The sequence below is a fragment of the Cynocephalus volans genome, chromosome 1, assembly GCF_027409185.1.
Source record: "Cynocephalus volans isolate mCynVol1 chromosome 1, mCynVol1.pri, whole genome shotgun sequence".
NCBI classification, from domain to species: Eukaryota; Metazoa; Chordata; class Mammalia; order Dermoptera; family Cynocephalidae; genus Cynocephalus; species Cynocephalus volans.
The window spans coordinates 302617110-302630275 of NC_084460.1; the positions used below are offsets into that span (position 1 = coordinate 302617110).

Here is a 13166-nt window from a genome sequence, read left to right on the forward strand (position 1 = left end):
AGGCCTGCCAGCCAGCCAGGCTCTTTGGGGAGCTCATTAAGTGTTCTTTTGCCACCTCGGCTCAGAAAGTGGAAATTAAAATCACTGAGAGGAGAGGGAAGAGAAGAATGCCGGCCAAGGAACACCAGCTGTGGGATGGCACAAAAACGAGCCGCCCGGGTGGGCACAGGCGCCTCCCGGCCTGAGTCACCGCAGCTTTGGGGGGCTCCTGGTCAGTGCCCTGTCCCCGAGGTGAGGTCCACACAGAGGTGCCCCACAGCTGGACCTCACTGAGCGCCCTTCGTGGGCAGTGCTGGGGCCCCACCTGGCCCAAGGGAAGCCAGTTGGTCAAGAGGGACATCAGGGGCTGGGGACGGGGAAGGCACTAGGGATGGCTCTTCTGCCAAGAGCAGGAGGCAGAACCTGGCGGGAGCTCCCACCCTGGCAGTGCCCTCGGCAGTCTGCAAAATCCAGGGGGCAAGAGGGGTCTCACAGAGACCCGGCACAGGCGCAGCCGTGTGGGCACCTGTGCCTCCCTGGAACACAAAGCTGGCTCTGGAGGGGATCTGTCCTCCCAACATCTGCCCCCTTGCACAGCCAGCTGAGCGGTACAGCCCCCCAAGCCCACAGGCATTGCATCCCACTGAACCCCTCTGGCTGAGGACGCTGCAGCCTCGAGGCTGAGCCCACCCTGGGCCGGCCAGGCCTACTGCCCCAACCTGGGACCAGAGGGTGGCAGGGGGTGAGCAGGGTGGTGTCCCTGTCCAGGGATGAGGAGGTGCTTCAGGCTTCGCCGCGGGCCGAGCCCAGAGCCCATCAACCAGAGGACCCCTGTCGAGAGTGCCCAGCAACGAGCAGTCTCATGTAGAAGAGCTTCTGGGAGAGCAGATTTGGGCTGAGCTGGGTCCCAAATGGATGTCAGTGCTGCCCGAGCGGGGCGGTGACAGCTGCAGGGATGGTCCCACCCTGTGGTGCGCAGGCTGAGCCAAGGGGCACCTGCCAGGCATGACTGTGGTACTCTAACGCTTAGGGCTAGCGGGACAGTGGGAATCCCCTAATCCCACCTGTCTGTTTGACTATTCAGGAAAGCAAGGGACAGGTGCCTGGGGTCCACGTGGCAGCAGGATCCAGCTGTCCCCCTCCTGGCTACGGCCACGTCCCATTCCCAGTGGCCTGGCTATCCTCTCCCCGCACTGATGGGCTCGGTCCCCGGGGAGGGGAGAGCCCCCACCCCTGTGCTGCACACCACAGAGGCTCCGGCCGCAGGCCCTTGGGACGTGGGATGCTCCTCCTGTGCCCGGCGCGGGCAGAGGTTGGCCCAGGCTCCACTGCCAGGGGGTGTCCCGGTGCCAGCATCACTTGAGGGCATGGCCTCTTCCCATTTGCCAAATGGCCGTTCTCACCCCCTCACCCCTCTGCAGAGCGTTGAACAGGAATGTTTTAGGCAGGAAAGGGGTCGGCAATTGAGTCCCCCCACTGGGCCCCTGCTGCCCACCCTGCCCAGGTCTGGCAGCTTGGGGACCCCAGAGGAGAGGCATGTAAGGGTGCCTGGGGGCCCCTCCCTCACGGGGACCTCCCCTCAGGGCCTCCGCCCATCCTTCGTCACCACACGCTTGGCATGGTGGCGTTGGCCACCATCAGCCTAAGAACCTGCCTCGAGCCCGGCCTGGCTCCGGCCGCTGCCCACCTCCTGCAGCCTGGAGAGCAGCTGGCCGGGATCCGGGACGGTGCGGCTGCGAGCAGACTCCTGGAGCCGGCCTCCCACATGCGTCAGTGGCCACCTGTCCCCCAGGCCATCATCAGCACCACCACGGAGGAGCTCAAAGCCCTGCAGGTCCAGTTTGAGGACGCCATCTCCAGCCATCAGAGAGAGGCCACAGCGCTGAGCGAGGGTCTCCGGGAGATGGCAGCTGAGCGAAGCAAGGCTGGGAGACAGGTGGGGACAGGTGCCGGGAGGGACGGCCGAGGAAGGGGCTGGGGGGTGCCACATGCCCCGGCCCCCACCTGACGTGCTGACCGGACACCACGCTCTCTCAGAACTGTAAGACGGCACCTGGCACCTGCCGTCAGCTGAGAGAAAGAGGACACTTTAGTAAAAGGAAGGTGTCATTTCCAAAGGGATGAATTTGGCTTCAGGGGAGAAAGTGGGTCTCCCCCGAGTCAGGGGTCTGGGTGAGGGAGCAGAGCTGCCCGCAGGCCACTGCGGGGCTTTGGCAGGGGTGGGGGTGGCTCCTGCCAACCCTGCTTTGTGGTGTCTGAATGTCACAATGTCAGGGGCGCTGCCCGCAGGAGGACCAGCCCGTGCAGCGCTGGCAGGAGCTGCTCGAGGCTCCGGGGCCCTGGTCCAGCGCTCTCATCGCACACCCAGTGCACGAGCCGGGTCAGAGAGGGGGAGCCATCCTGTGCAGCGGCTGCAGCCTCTCCCGAAGCCCCCCGAGAGGCAGGCGTCACCTGGGGACCCTCAGCCTAGAGACCCGTCCACCCACAAGCCGCGGGAAGACCCAGGCATGGCGGTGCTGAGCTGGGCTCTGCCCTCAGCATGAGGCATAGACGCCATCCGACTGGCACTGGGGCGGGGCGAGGCTGGATTTGGGGGTTCCTGGGGTGGAGGGGCATGAGAAGAAGTGGGGGTTTTAGTGGGGCTCTCATGGGTGGCTGTGACACAGAGGCCCTGAGGAGCCACGTGGCGGAGGCGCTGGGTGGGAGAGTCTCGGGCAGAGGCGGGGAGGCTGTGCGAGGCCAGCCAGGGCTCAGCAGACATGCAGGTCGCAGAGGTGTTTCTGAGGAGGTTTGACAGAACTTGGGGACCCCCGTGAGAGGTGAGGGCCAGCAGGCATGTGGATCTGGGCTGGAGGAGGGGAGGATCAGTGGAGCCCAAGGGGCGCCCAGGGGGACGAGGTGGCTCTGTGCACTCCCTGGGCTGAGTGCCAAGGCGGGCGGGTGGCTGACCTGGAGCAGGAGCGAGGCCCGAAGGCCAGGCCGGCCGGGGACAGCAGAGGGGCTCAGCCCTCCCCAAGCACCCCCCGAGGACGGGCCGCACTCAGGGCCCCCGAGAGAGGAAGAGAGCGTGATTTAACGTGACGGGCTGTTTACGTTGGCCCCAACGAGAAAGGTCTCCTTTCAGCAGATTTCAGTCAGGCCCGGTCAGCGACCACACGGGGAAGCAAAGCGAGATTTCAGAACCAGGGGCAGCGGGGGAGGAGCGGGGATGGGGCACACGTGTGCTGGTGGCACGGAGGAGAGAGCGCGGGCCTCACGGGAAGTCCGGGTTCCCAGAGAGGCGGCCCTGGGTGGGGAGTGGGGGCGACGGGAGCTGAAGGGTGGCAGGGCAAGGGGAGCAGAGATGGGGGGCCTCCCGGGCACCAGGCTGGCCTGGGGCCACATGGAAACCCTAACATTTTCACAGGCTTTAAGCTGGAGAAACTTTCAGGCCCTCGCAGCCCTGCCCAAGGTGCACATCCATGTACATGCACGCACACACAAACACGCACAGAAGCCCACGTGTGGACACTGTGCACACACGTGTGCATACATGTCGTGCACATGAGATCGCACACACAAAAAGCGATAGCACACACTGTGCACACACAGGCATGCCCCATACATCCTGCACGCACAGGCCCATGCATGTAAACACATATGGACAACATGCAGTGCACACATGCGTGCATGAAGGCACACGCCAAATGCACACACGTGCATGTGCACACACACATGCCTGCACATGAACAGACTGCATACACACACTGCGCACACACCAGTGCACGCTCGCACGTGTACGCACACCCGGCACACACGCAGCACGCGCGGCCCCTCCCGCCTCCCTCCGCTGCCCTCCTCCCCGCAGAGCTCCGGAGCTGCCTCCCCACAGGAGATTTCAAAAGAGGCTGTTTGTACAACTCCTAGTGAAGAAATAATTATTATAATCACATTAAGCGATTTGGCTGTAAAGTTCCTGTAAAAGGCACGGTTGTTCTCCCGAGGCAGGGCAGGCGGGGGCGGGCAGGGGCCGCGCTGGGTTTGCGTGTTTTCCTCTCCTCTGCCCTGGGGAATGAAAACAGTCCCTTTCATGATGGATAGGCCCTTTCGCTGGTCCTTGACCCTCTGGGCGGATTTCTGCTGAGCTCTGCGGAAAATGCTCAGCACGCTTGTGGCTCCCACATGTGGGGGGCGGGGGGACCGAGGGGAGGGAGGCCGTTCCCAAAAACAGAACAACAATAACAGCAGCGGACGCGGGAGCCAGGCCGGCGGGGCCTGGACAGTGTCCCGTGAAGACAGCCAGAGAGGGGCTCGCTCTCGGCAAGCATGACTCTGCCGCGGGGCCGCGAGGCTGCGGGGCTGCTCCTCTCTGGGCTTGCCCTGCTGGCTGCCCCACCTCCTCCCCAGGGACTAGGCCGGATCACAGCGTCCTCTGGGTTTCTGGTCAGGGCCACAGCTTGGGCCTGGGGGACAGGAGATGGGGGTCAGACCAAGCCCCCCCCGTAGCCTGGGTGCTGGGGGCTGCCCCTTCCCCCAGGCCTGAGGCCTGCGGTGACTTGCCTGCAGACCCTCCCACCGTGGGCACTGGGGTCCCTGTCCCCACCCATGCTACATAACTGCAGGGTCAGCAGGCCCTGCCTGGAAGCCCCCGGTGATGAGGGCGCTGGTGGAACAGCGGGCACACAGGCCTCGTTCCTGTGTACTGGAGTCACACTAGGTTCAGGGCAGGCCTTGGGGGACGAGGACTCACACCTGTAGCCTCCTGCCCTGCTTGGGTCAGTTCTCAGGTGTGGAGCATTCTGAGGCCAGGACCAGGTGGGGGTGGAGACACGGAGCTCCCACATGGGCCTCCGGGCTCCACTGCCCCTCCCTTCAGAGGGCTTTGTGACGGTGACAAGCAGCTGGACAGCTGGCCCAAGTGGCCCCAGTGCTGGGGGAGGACTCTGAGGCATGGGTGCCCAGAGACCCTCCCTCCTCACGGCCTCCATATCCACGTGGGAAGTAGGCCCAAGGGAGTGGGTGAGCCCTCAGCCATGCAGGCGTCAGTGCCAAGCCTTCCTGGGACAAGCAGGGCCAGGACAAGCAGTGGCCCTGGGCACCACACCGTTGTCTAAGGAGAGGAATGGGCCCCAGGGTCGGCAGGTAGAAAGGGCCATCGGGCAGTGGCAGCTGGATGTGGGTGAGGACAGGGCAGATGTGGGCAGAGCCATGTCCCAGGTAGGCACTGCCAACCAGTGGTCAGTGTCCCGGAGTCCAGGGAGGGACACAGGGCAGGGTAGACCCTGGAGGGATCAGGGTGGAGTCTGCTTGGGCTCTGGGATTGGTCTTGTGCCACCAGCCCTGAGGAGCTGTCCTGCAGCCTTGGTGGCAATAGGGAGAGGAGGTGCTGGCCGTGGGCAAAGCCAAGTTGTCTGTTTTCTCCTTCACGTACTTGGGGACCCAGGGCTAGGAGGGACACTGCTGCCTGCCAGACCAGAGTCACAGGCTGCATGCTTCCTGTGGCCGTCCCCAGGACAGCAGCCTCTGCACCCTGGCCCACGGGGCACAGGCATGGCCCCCAGAGCCGCACACTCCTCCCCCAGGCCGAGAGGCTGCGGGCACAGCTAAACATGGCCCAGGAAGGGCTGGCCGTGCTGCACCGGGAGCTGCAGAGCAGCGAGGAGAGGCACGCAGGGCTGCGCAGGGAGGCCCTGGACGCTCGTCGGGCGCTGGGCGCCGAGGCCCACGAGAAGCGCGTGCTGCAGCGCTCCAACGCCGAGCTGAGGGCCGCTGTCCGCAGAGCCGAGCAGGAGAAGGCCAGGTGAGACCTCTACCTGCCCAGGGGAAGGCTGGGGACACGGACCGTCCTCTGGGAGTTCCCATCCAGCAGGCAAGTCAGGCCGCAAGGGACCTGCAGGAGACTGAGAAGGGCTGGGAAGCAGAACAAGGCCAAGGGCCAGGAAGGGGCTCCAGGAAGGCCCCCTTGTGGGCACGACATCAGCCGGGCTGGACCCCAGCCAGGCACCGCCGGGGTGGCAGAGGTGCCAGGCTGGGTCTGTACACTGGGTCTCTGGGAGAGTGATGGGGAAGGGAAGAGGCAAAGAGGAGTGGGGCAAGGGGGCTGAAGAGGTGGACAGTGGGCAACGGACAGGGGCCCTGCCAGCCGGGCACTTGGACATGGAGGGACATGTGCCTGGAAGGTGACAGGGAGCCCTACGGAAGCTGGGTTTGGGGACACCATGTGGAGCTGAGACTGTGCAAGGCAGCTATGACAGTCTCCCACAGGGAGGCACTGGGGCACCCACTGGTGTCCCTGGCCCCAGCCTGTGGCACCCTGCTCAGTTTCAAACAGTCCAAGGAGGAGAAAGAGCAGAAGCTGCTGGTCCTGGAGGAGGCCCGAGCCGCGGCTCAGAGGGAGGCCGTGGAGCTGCGGGCCAGCCTGCAGGAGCTGGAGAGGGCGCGGGCACACGCGCTCTGGGAGCTCCAGGAGTGCCGCAGACAGGTGAGGGCAGCGGGGAGGGGGCCGACGTCCAAGCACGCGCTGGAACTGCCCTGGAACTGCCGTGGAGCCCACCCCGCACAGACGTCCTCCCGCCCTCTGTGGGCCCACCAGGCCCTCCTGGGCACCCACAGCGCTGCAGAGCAGGGGCCCAGGCTGGCCTCGCTGCCACTGCCTCTAGGGCACTCTGTCCCCAGCTGCAGAGCCACGCCTGCTCAACTTGTGGGATTCCTGGTTTGGTCTGCCCCATGGGGCACAGACGATGAGCCCCAGGATGGGGCAAAAACATGCACGTTCAGAGAGAAAGTGGAGAGCAGCTGAAGACAGCACACTGAACCACCCCAGAGCCTAATGGCTTAAAAACATCCCAACACTCACGAACACCATAGGCAGAGACTCAGCCCCAGCATGGGGAGGAGAGGACCCTTGACCTCACTGCACCACCCTGGGGCCCCAGCCAAGAAGAAGGCAGGGGCTGGGGTCACCGGAGGCGCCTGCCTGGGCTGATGCGGCTGCCAGCTAGTGCCCCACGTTTCCCCCTGCACAGGGCTTGCTCACAGCATGGCGGCCTCAGAGTAGTAAGGCTCCCTGCGGTGGCTCAGGGCTGCACAACCTAGTGTCCCCATGAACAAGGCAGATGCTGCCTACACCGCACCCAGTTGGTCACCAGCCGCCCAGAGCAGGGGCTTCCATGGGGCACAGAGGCCTCACCTCTCGGGGAGGCGTGTCAGAGAATTTGCTGCGTCTTGGTTAAACGTCTTCAAATGATGCTAGTAAAATGTCAACTGTAAGAACGGTCCCTCTGCACCAGGCACCCCACTGCATCGCCCCCTGTGTAATCCTCGCCACCATCCAGGGCATGGCCAGTGGCGGCAGCGATGGCCGCAGCCCAGAGCTGGACCCAGCCTAAGCCTCCCAAGAGGGACCCGCAGCCCGTGAGGGAGGACAGGGAGCGGAGGCAGGGTTTGGGAGGCTGCCCGGCTTCCTGCACAGAGGCCCACCGGTGCCACCCCACGCTCCCAGGTGAGGAGGCTGGAGGCCGAGAACCAGAGGAAGACCCGCGAGGTGAGTGGGCTACAGGCCCGTGGGACGCAGGATGCACAGCGCCAGCAGCAGAGCCGGCAGGAGGCCCTGGGGCTGCAGAGGCAGGTGGCCGAGGCGGAGGCTGCCCGTGAGGGCGCCCAGATGGAGGTAGGGGTCTGCCTCCCCTGCTCAGAAGGGTCGATGGGAGCTGTCAGGGTGGGGCGGCCAGGTCAGGCTGGATGTAGAGGAACACCCAGGACAGAGTGCTAGAGGGGGACAGGAGGGAGGTCCAGGGCCACCCCATCTCCCCACTGTCTCCCACGTGCACCTGTGGGTCTGTGCACTGTCCTCCTCCCGATGTGACTGTGCACAGTGGACTAATCCAGCTAAAGCGATAACCACCTCCTGCCCCGGATTTCCCAGGGTTTCGTGTGTTAGAAAGGGGCAGGCTCCAGGTGAGGCTCCAAGTTCTGAGCCCAGGAGAGACAGGGAGGCCCTGAAATGACCGGTGCTCAGAGAGCCTCAGGGTGCCGAGCCCACACCCACATCTGCACACACCACCCACTCCCAATGCCTACATGTGTGTCCCTCACCCCCGACACACACACACACACACACACACACACACACACACACACACACACACACACACACACACACACACACACACACACACACACACACACACACACACACACACACACACACACACACACACACACACACACACACACACACACACACACACACACACACACACACCATGACAGCTCCAAAGAACCTCTGCTCAGTCCCAGCCCAGCCCCACTGGTTCTGTTTGCTGAAGAGCTGTCTGTCCATGGCCAGAGGTCTTTGGACCCCAGCCCAGCATGGAAGCCTCCCCGAACCTCTGCCGTCCTCAGCCTGCATGGGTCCCCCAGGTTCAGACCCTATGTCGTGCACACCGTGGCCACTCTGAGCACCCGGCACACCCAGAGAACATGGGGCTAACCTCCCTCAGCACAAGTGACCCGCCCCCATGACTTTGCAGCCCCACACCTCCGGCTGTGAATGGGGTCCTTATGCCGTGACCACCCAGGGAGGGAGCTGAGATGGGCCAGGCCCTGCACCTGCAGGCCCCACACACCCCAAGGGCGCTGTGTCCCCAGTGACTCTGCACTCACTCACAGTGTTCAGGGCCACCTCGCGTGAGTGCAGGCACGCACTGGGGGTGCGGCTGCAGCAGAGGCTGGCTCAGCTGGGAATGAGGGAGGGGCTGCTGCAGGGGGCAGCAGGATGGGGGCAGGGGGCTGGCCCCGCAGAGCGTCGTGGGGGGCTGTGGAGGCCTGGGAAGGGGGCCGGGACAGGGGTGGAGTGAGGAAGGGTGGCCCGGCCATGGGAGGCGGGAGAACGTCGACGCCCCCCAGCCCCGGTCTCAGGATGACGCTGACCCAGCGTCTGCCCCACAGGCCTGAGCAGGGGAGCACAGGTCTGGCCAGAGGGGGTTCCATGGCCTGTCTAGCTGGGGCTTTTCAGGGACTGCCAGCAGGGCTCCTTGCTCTGCCAGGACCTGCCCTGTGGCCCTGGGGTCCCATTCCCAGCTGAGCTCAGGTACCCCAATCACTCTCTGGGAAGCAGATCCAGGGTCCCCTCCAGCTGTGACCTGCTGAGGCAGGATGAGCCCAGAGGCCTGGGGTAAGTCTTCACAGGGCAGATGGGTCTGGACAGTGACCCGGGCTCCCCTGTAAACCTGGCTGCCCGCTCGGTCACCCGGCAGCAGGTGACAGGAACCTCCATCTGCACCCCCCACCCCCGGTGTCCCTCCCACAGGTCCTGGGGCTGCAGCAGAAGCTGGCGGAGGTGGAGGCTGCGGGGAAGGCCCAGGAACAGCAGCTGGAAGAGCAGCTGCGCGAGAGCCGGGGGGCCGAGCGGACCCTCCGGGCGGAGCTGCGCAGTGTCTCCGGGAAGCTGCGGCACGCCAGCGGGGTGGCTGAAGGCCTCCAGGCTCGCCTGGATGGGGCCTGTCGCCAGATCCACAGCCTGGAGCAGGAGCTGGCCCGGGCCGTGGGCGCCCAGCGGGACGCGGAGGCCCAGCTGGGCCGTCTGTGCTCCACACTGCGCCATGGCCTGGGGCTCCAGGGACAGAGTCCCTCGGCTGCCCCTGAGCAGCCCAGCTCCCCCACCAAAGGTCAGTGCTCTCATTGGCTGTGACTGGGCTCCTGTCCAAGCGCTGCCCCCCCTGCCTGAATGCCCCCAACCCCTCCCTGGGCCTCACAACCCTCACGGTGAAGGGCCTGGACCAGCCCCAATCAATTTTAGGAGACTTTGCCCCACGCCCAAGCTGCCATGGGCAGGGTCAGCAGAGAGAATGGGGGAAGGTCACCCATGTGTCTGTCACCATGTCCCTGCCCACGTTTCCTCCACTCTCTCCTCCTGAAGGCTCAGACAGCTTCCAGGCTCACCCTGGGTGGCAGGGTGCCAGCCCCCCCACCAGGCCCTGGCCTGCACCTGGAGACCTCAGTCCAGAGGTCGTGGACGTGGCCTCTGTGCAGGACGCCCTGGGAAACTTTGTGCAGAAACTTTGGGATGCCCAGCGTGAGCGGGTAAGACGAGGTTGGGGTCCTCCTGGTGCACATTGGCACACACCCTAGGGGGCTCTGAGAGATGGGAAGAACCCATCCACTCCTTCAGACTGCTGTCCATCTGTCCGTCCAACCCCAAGTCTTCTAGACTCTGGTGGAGCCCTGCGGTCAGTGCCAGACCACCCTTTGTCATGATAAACACCAATAATGTCACTGTTCCTCCAAACCCAGCTGCCACAAATGGCTAGGGCCACCCCCTTCTCAGACCAAGCAGCAAAGCCCCTGGAGCCAGGCCCCGCTGGGATGCCACCAGGGTCCAGGGCCTTCTACGTCCCCCCCACAGGGGCCAGGCATGCTGCAGGACAGACTCCTCCAGGTCACATGTGCTGCTAGCCTCAGGGTCCCCCACAGACAGGTGGCAGGGTGGGCATGAGACTCAAGTGGGCAGGACTGACAGTCACCCAGACCTGACCCAGGGTCCTTCATGGGTTCCTGTTCTCTTCAACCCACCCTGTCACCACTGCCAGCCCCACGGGCAGGGTCCTGACCCCACGCAACCCTGGCCAGGGGACAGCCCCTGCAGGTCACTTGACCCACAGGCTGTGGCCCCCATCTGGCAGCTCCTAACTCCATATCCCCCCAAACTCAGGCTCAGGCCACACAGCAGCCCCTCGTGGCCTGCCCAGGCATGTGGCCCAACGTGGCCCAGCCTCCCTGGTACCCACCACCCACCCTGCCTCACTGCCCTACCCCGCGTGTCCCCAAGCTAGACCGGGAGCTGCCGCACCTGACCCCACCCTCTCACTCACCCGCGGGCTGCCTGCCGACCTCCCTCCTCCTGCCCAGGACGACGCGCGCATCCAGGCAGTGCACCTGCTTGGCCGGCTGAGCAAGGCGGAGCGCAAGCGTGCCCGAGCCCACAGCCACATGGGGCAGCTGCAGGAAGCCGTGGTCCAGGCAGAGGAAGGTGACCTCCGTCCCCACCCTGCCCCCAGGAGGGCTGTGAGGGGCACTACCATCTCCCCACTCCTGCCTGCCATCCACCTGTGGTCCCCACAACACCCATGCCTGGGCGGGGGCCAACACCCAAACCAGCACGCTCCCCGAGGCTGCTCAGAGCTTGGCAGCTGCCGAGTCACTTCTTGGCAGGAGAATAAAGTCTAGAGACCCCTGAGGCCCTCCCCAGCCCTTCCCTCAGACCCCCATGTGCAGGCCTCCTGCCCTTCCTACCTCAGGGCCTTTGCACCAGCTGTGCCCCCAGCCTGGCACCCTCCTCCCCGGAGAGCCACAGCTCATCTTCCCATCCAGGACTCTGCCCTTTGTCCCATCCTCAGAGGGGCCCCCCGCCCTGCCCCACTCCACCCCACCCCACCCCACCCCACTACACGAGTTCATCTGCTTCCTGCTCCCTATTAGAGGGTCAGCCCAGGAGGGTGGTCCCAAGAAAGAGGACAGGACAGGAGGAGAGGCAGCGGGTGGAGAGCCTGGAGCCCAGACAGAGGGCGCAGCACCAGAGGCCATCCCCGGGATCGCTGAGCCGCGAGGACGGATGCATCTCCCCTGCTCACCAAACCGATGCCCGTCACACCCACTGAGCCTCAGTTTGCCAGCCTGTGAACTGCATGAGGGTGGTCCCCAGTGCAGTAGCCCACAGATCTGCGGGGCTTTGGGAGCCTCACGGACATCTGTTTGCCCACAGGCCAGCGCCGGGCAGAGGCCATGCTGAGCAGCGCCCGGGCATCGCAGGCCCTGCAAGAGGAGACGCTCCAGAGGCTGGAGACGCAGCGCCTGGCGAGTGCACGGGCAGCAGGCCAGGAGAAGCGGCGGCTCCAGGTGGGGCATGTGGCAGATGGGGACTCGGAGACCCAGGAGCACGGCCACTCGGCCACCCTCCCACCCTGGGAGGTGGCCACAGGGCTGGGAGGGAGGAAGGAAGAGGCCATGAGTGCTCTGGGGAGTGGGTTAGGGTGGAGCCAGCAGGTGAGCCTGTGAGCAGAGGCACAGGCTGGGCTGGAGTGGGCAGCCTTGAAGCTCAGCAGAACCTGGGCCTGGGCTGTCCCTGGCAGAGCTGTCTTGGAGATGGTCCTGGCCCTTATTTTAGGGACTGAGGAAACTGAGGACTTGGTCCTGCGGGCACAGTCACTGCAGGGCAGAGCTGGGTCCAGACTCCCGGCTTCCAGGCTCTTCCTTCTTCCTGTGGCCTTGGGGGCAGGCATAGGAATGGCCCTGGCCCAGCCATGGGGATCTTCACGGAGTCACATTTCTGCTGCTGCAGGGCCCCTTTTCATCACATGTCACCCCAACACAAAAGGGGCTCTGCAGAGGGACTCGGGTAAATGTCCCTGCCCGCCAGGCTTTGTGCTGTGATGCTGGCCACTGGGCCCCAGGTTTTCAGGGGAGGAATCCGGGCCTGGGGAGGGAGCAGCCAGGCCTGGGGGGCAGAGGGGGACAGCCCAGGCCTCCCTCCTCACTGCTCCCAGGGAGCGTGTACCCACCCCAGGCCCACAAGTCAAAGTGACCCCAGGGGTATGCTGAGGTCCCCTTGGCACACTGGGCCAGGGAACAGCTGGGTGGTTTGCAGAGAGCTCCCATGAAGACTTCAGAGGCCCAGAGAACAGCACCGCTGGCTGAGGGAGAACAGGCTCCCCTGGGGTGGCCATCCCAGGTGTCAGGAAACCAGGGGCCATGACCCAGTGCTGTAAAGGTGAAGCCAGCAGGAATGCAGAGGGGGCTGAGCATTAACATGAGGGGAACCTAGCTGCAGATCACCCCTTTCCAAGTGTCCGTCCAAGGAGGTAGCCCCAGGTGAGCTGTTGGGGAGGGATGCCTTGCAGGTCTGCGGAAGTGGGGGCCGGGCAAGGCCCACAGGGCCTCGAGGGCAGCTGGCCAGGCCTTGCCCTCAGAGGACAAATGCAGAAGCCACGGTCGCCCCCACCCCTGAGACCTGCGCTGTGCTCACTCCACGCGGGGCCCAGCTTGGGAGGTCTTCAGCACACAGGCCAGGCATGCAGGAGCCTGGGTCCCCAGCAGCCACACCTCTGAGGAGGTGGCCTCCTGCAGGGGAGAGGAGCAGAGAGAAGAGGCCGGGCTGCAGAGAGAGCAGCTGCTCCTTAGCTAGGAGCTCATGTCACTGGAAAAGCTTTGTG

The 13166-nt window shown here is 64.8% G+C and overlaps 1 protein-coding gene across 1 annotated transcript in view; it reads left to right on the forward strand.

The window, feature by feature from the left end:
- Positions 1 to 13166, forward strand: part of CROCC2 (ciliary rootlet coiled-coil, rootletin family member 2) — a 68478-nt gene that overhangs the window by 35402 nt on the left and 19910 nt on the right. Inside the window, 8 exon segments of the mRNA XM_063087083.1 lie at positions 1772 to 1915; positions 5541 to 5758; positions 6280 to 6439; positions 7460 to 7627; positions 9269 to 9626; positions 9878 to 10041; positions 10867 to 10987; positions 11720 to 11853. Of these exon segments, the coding sequence (XP_062943153.1) occupies positions 1772 to 1915; positions 5541 to 5758; positions 6280 to 6439; positions 7460 to 7627; positions 9269 to 9626; positions 9878 to 10041; positions 10867 to 10987; positions 11720 to 11853 (1467 nt within the window).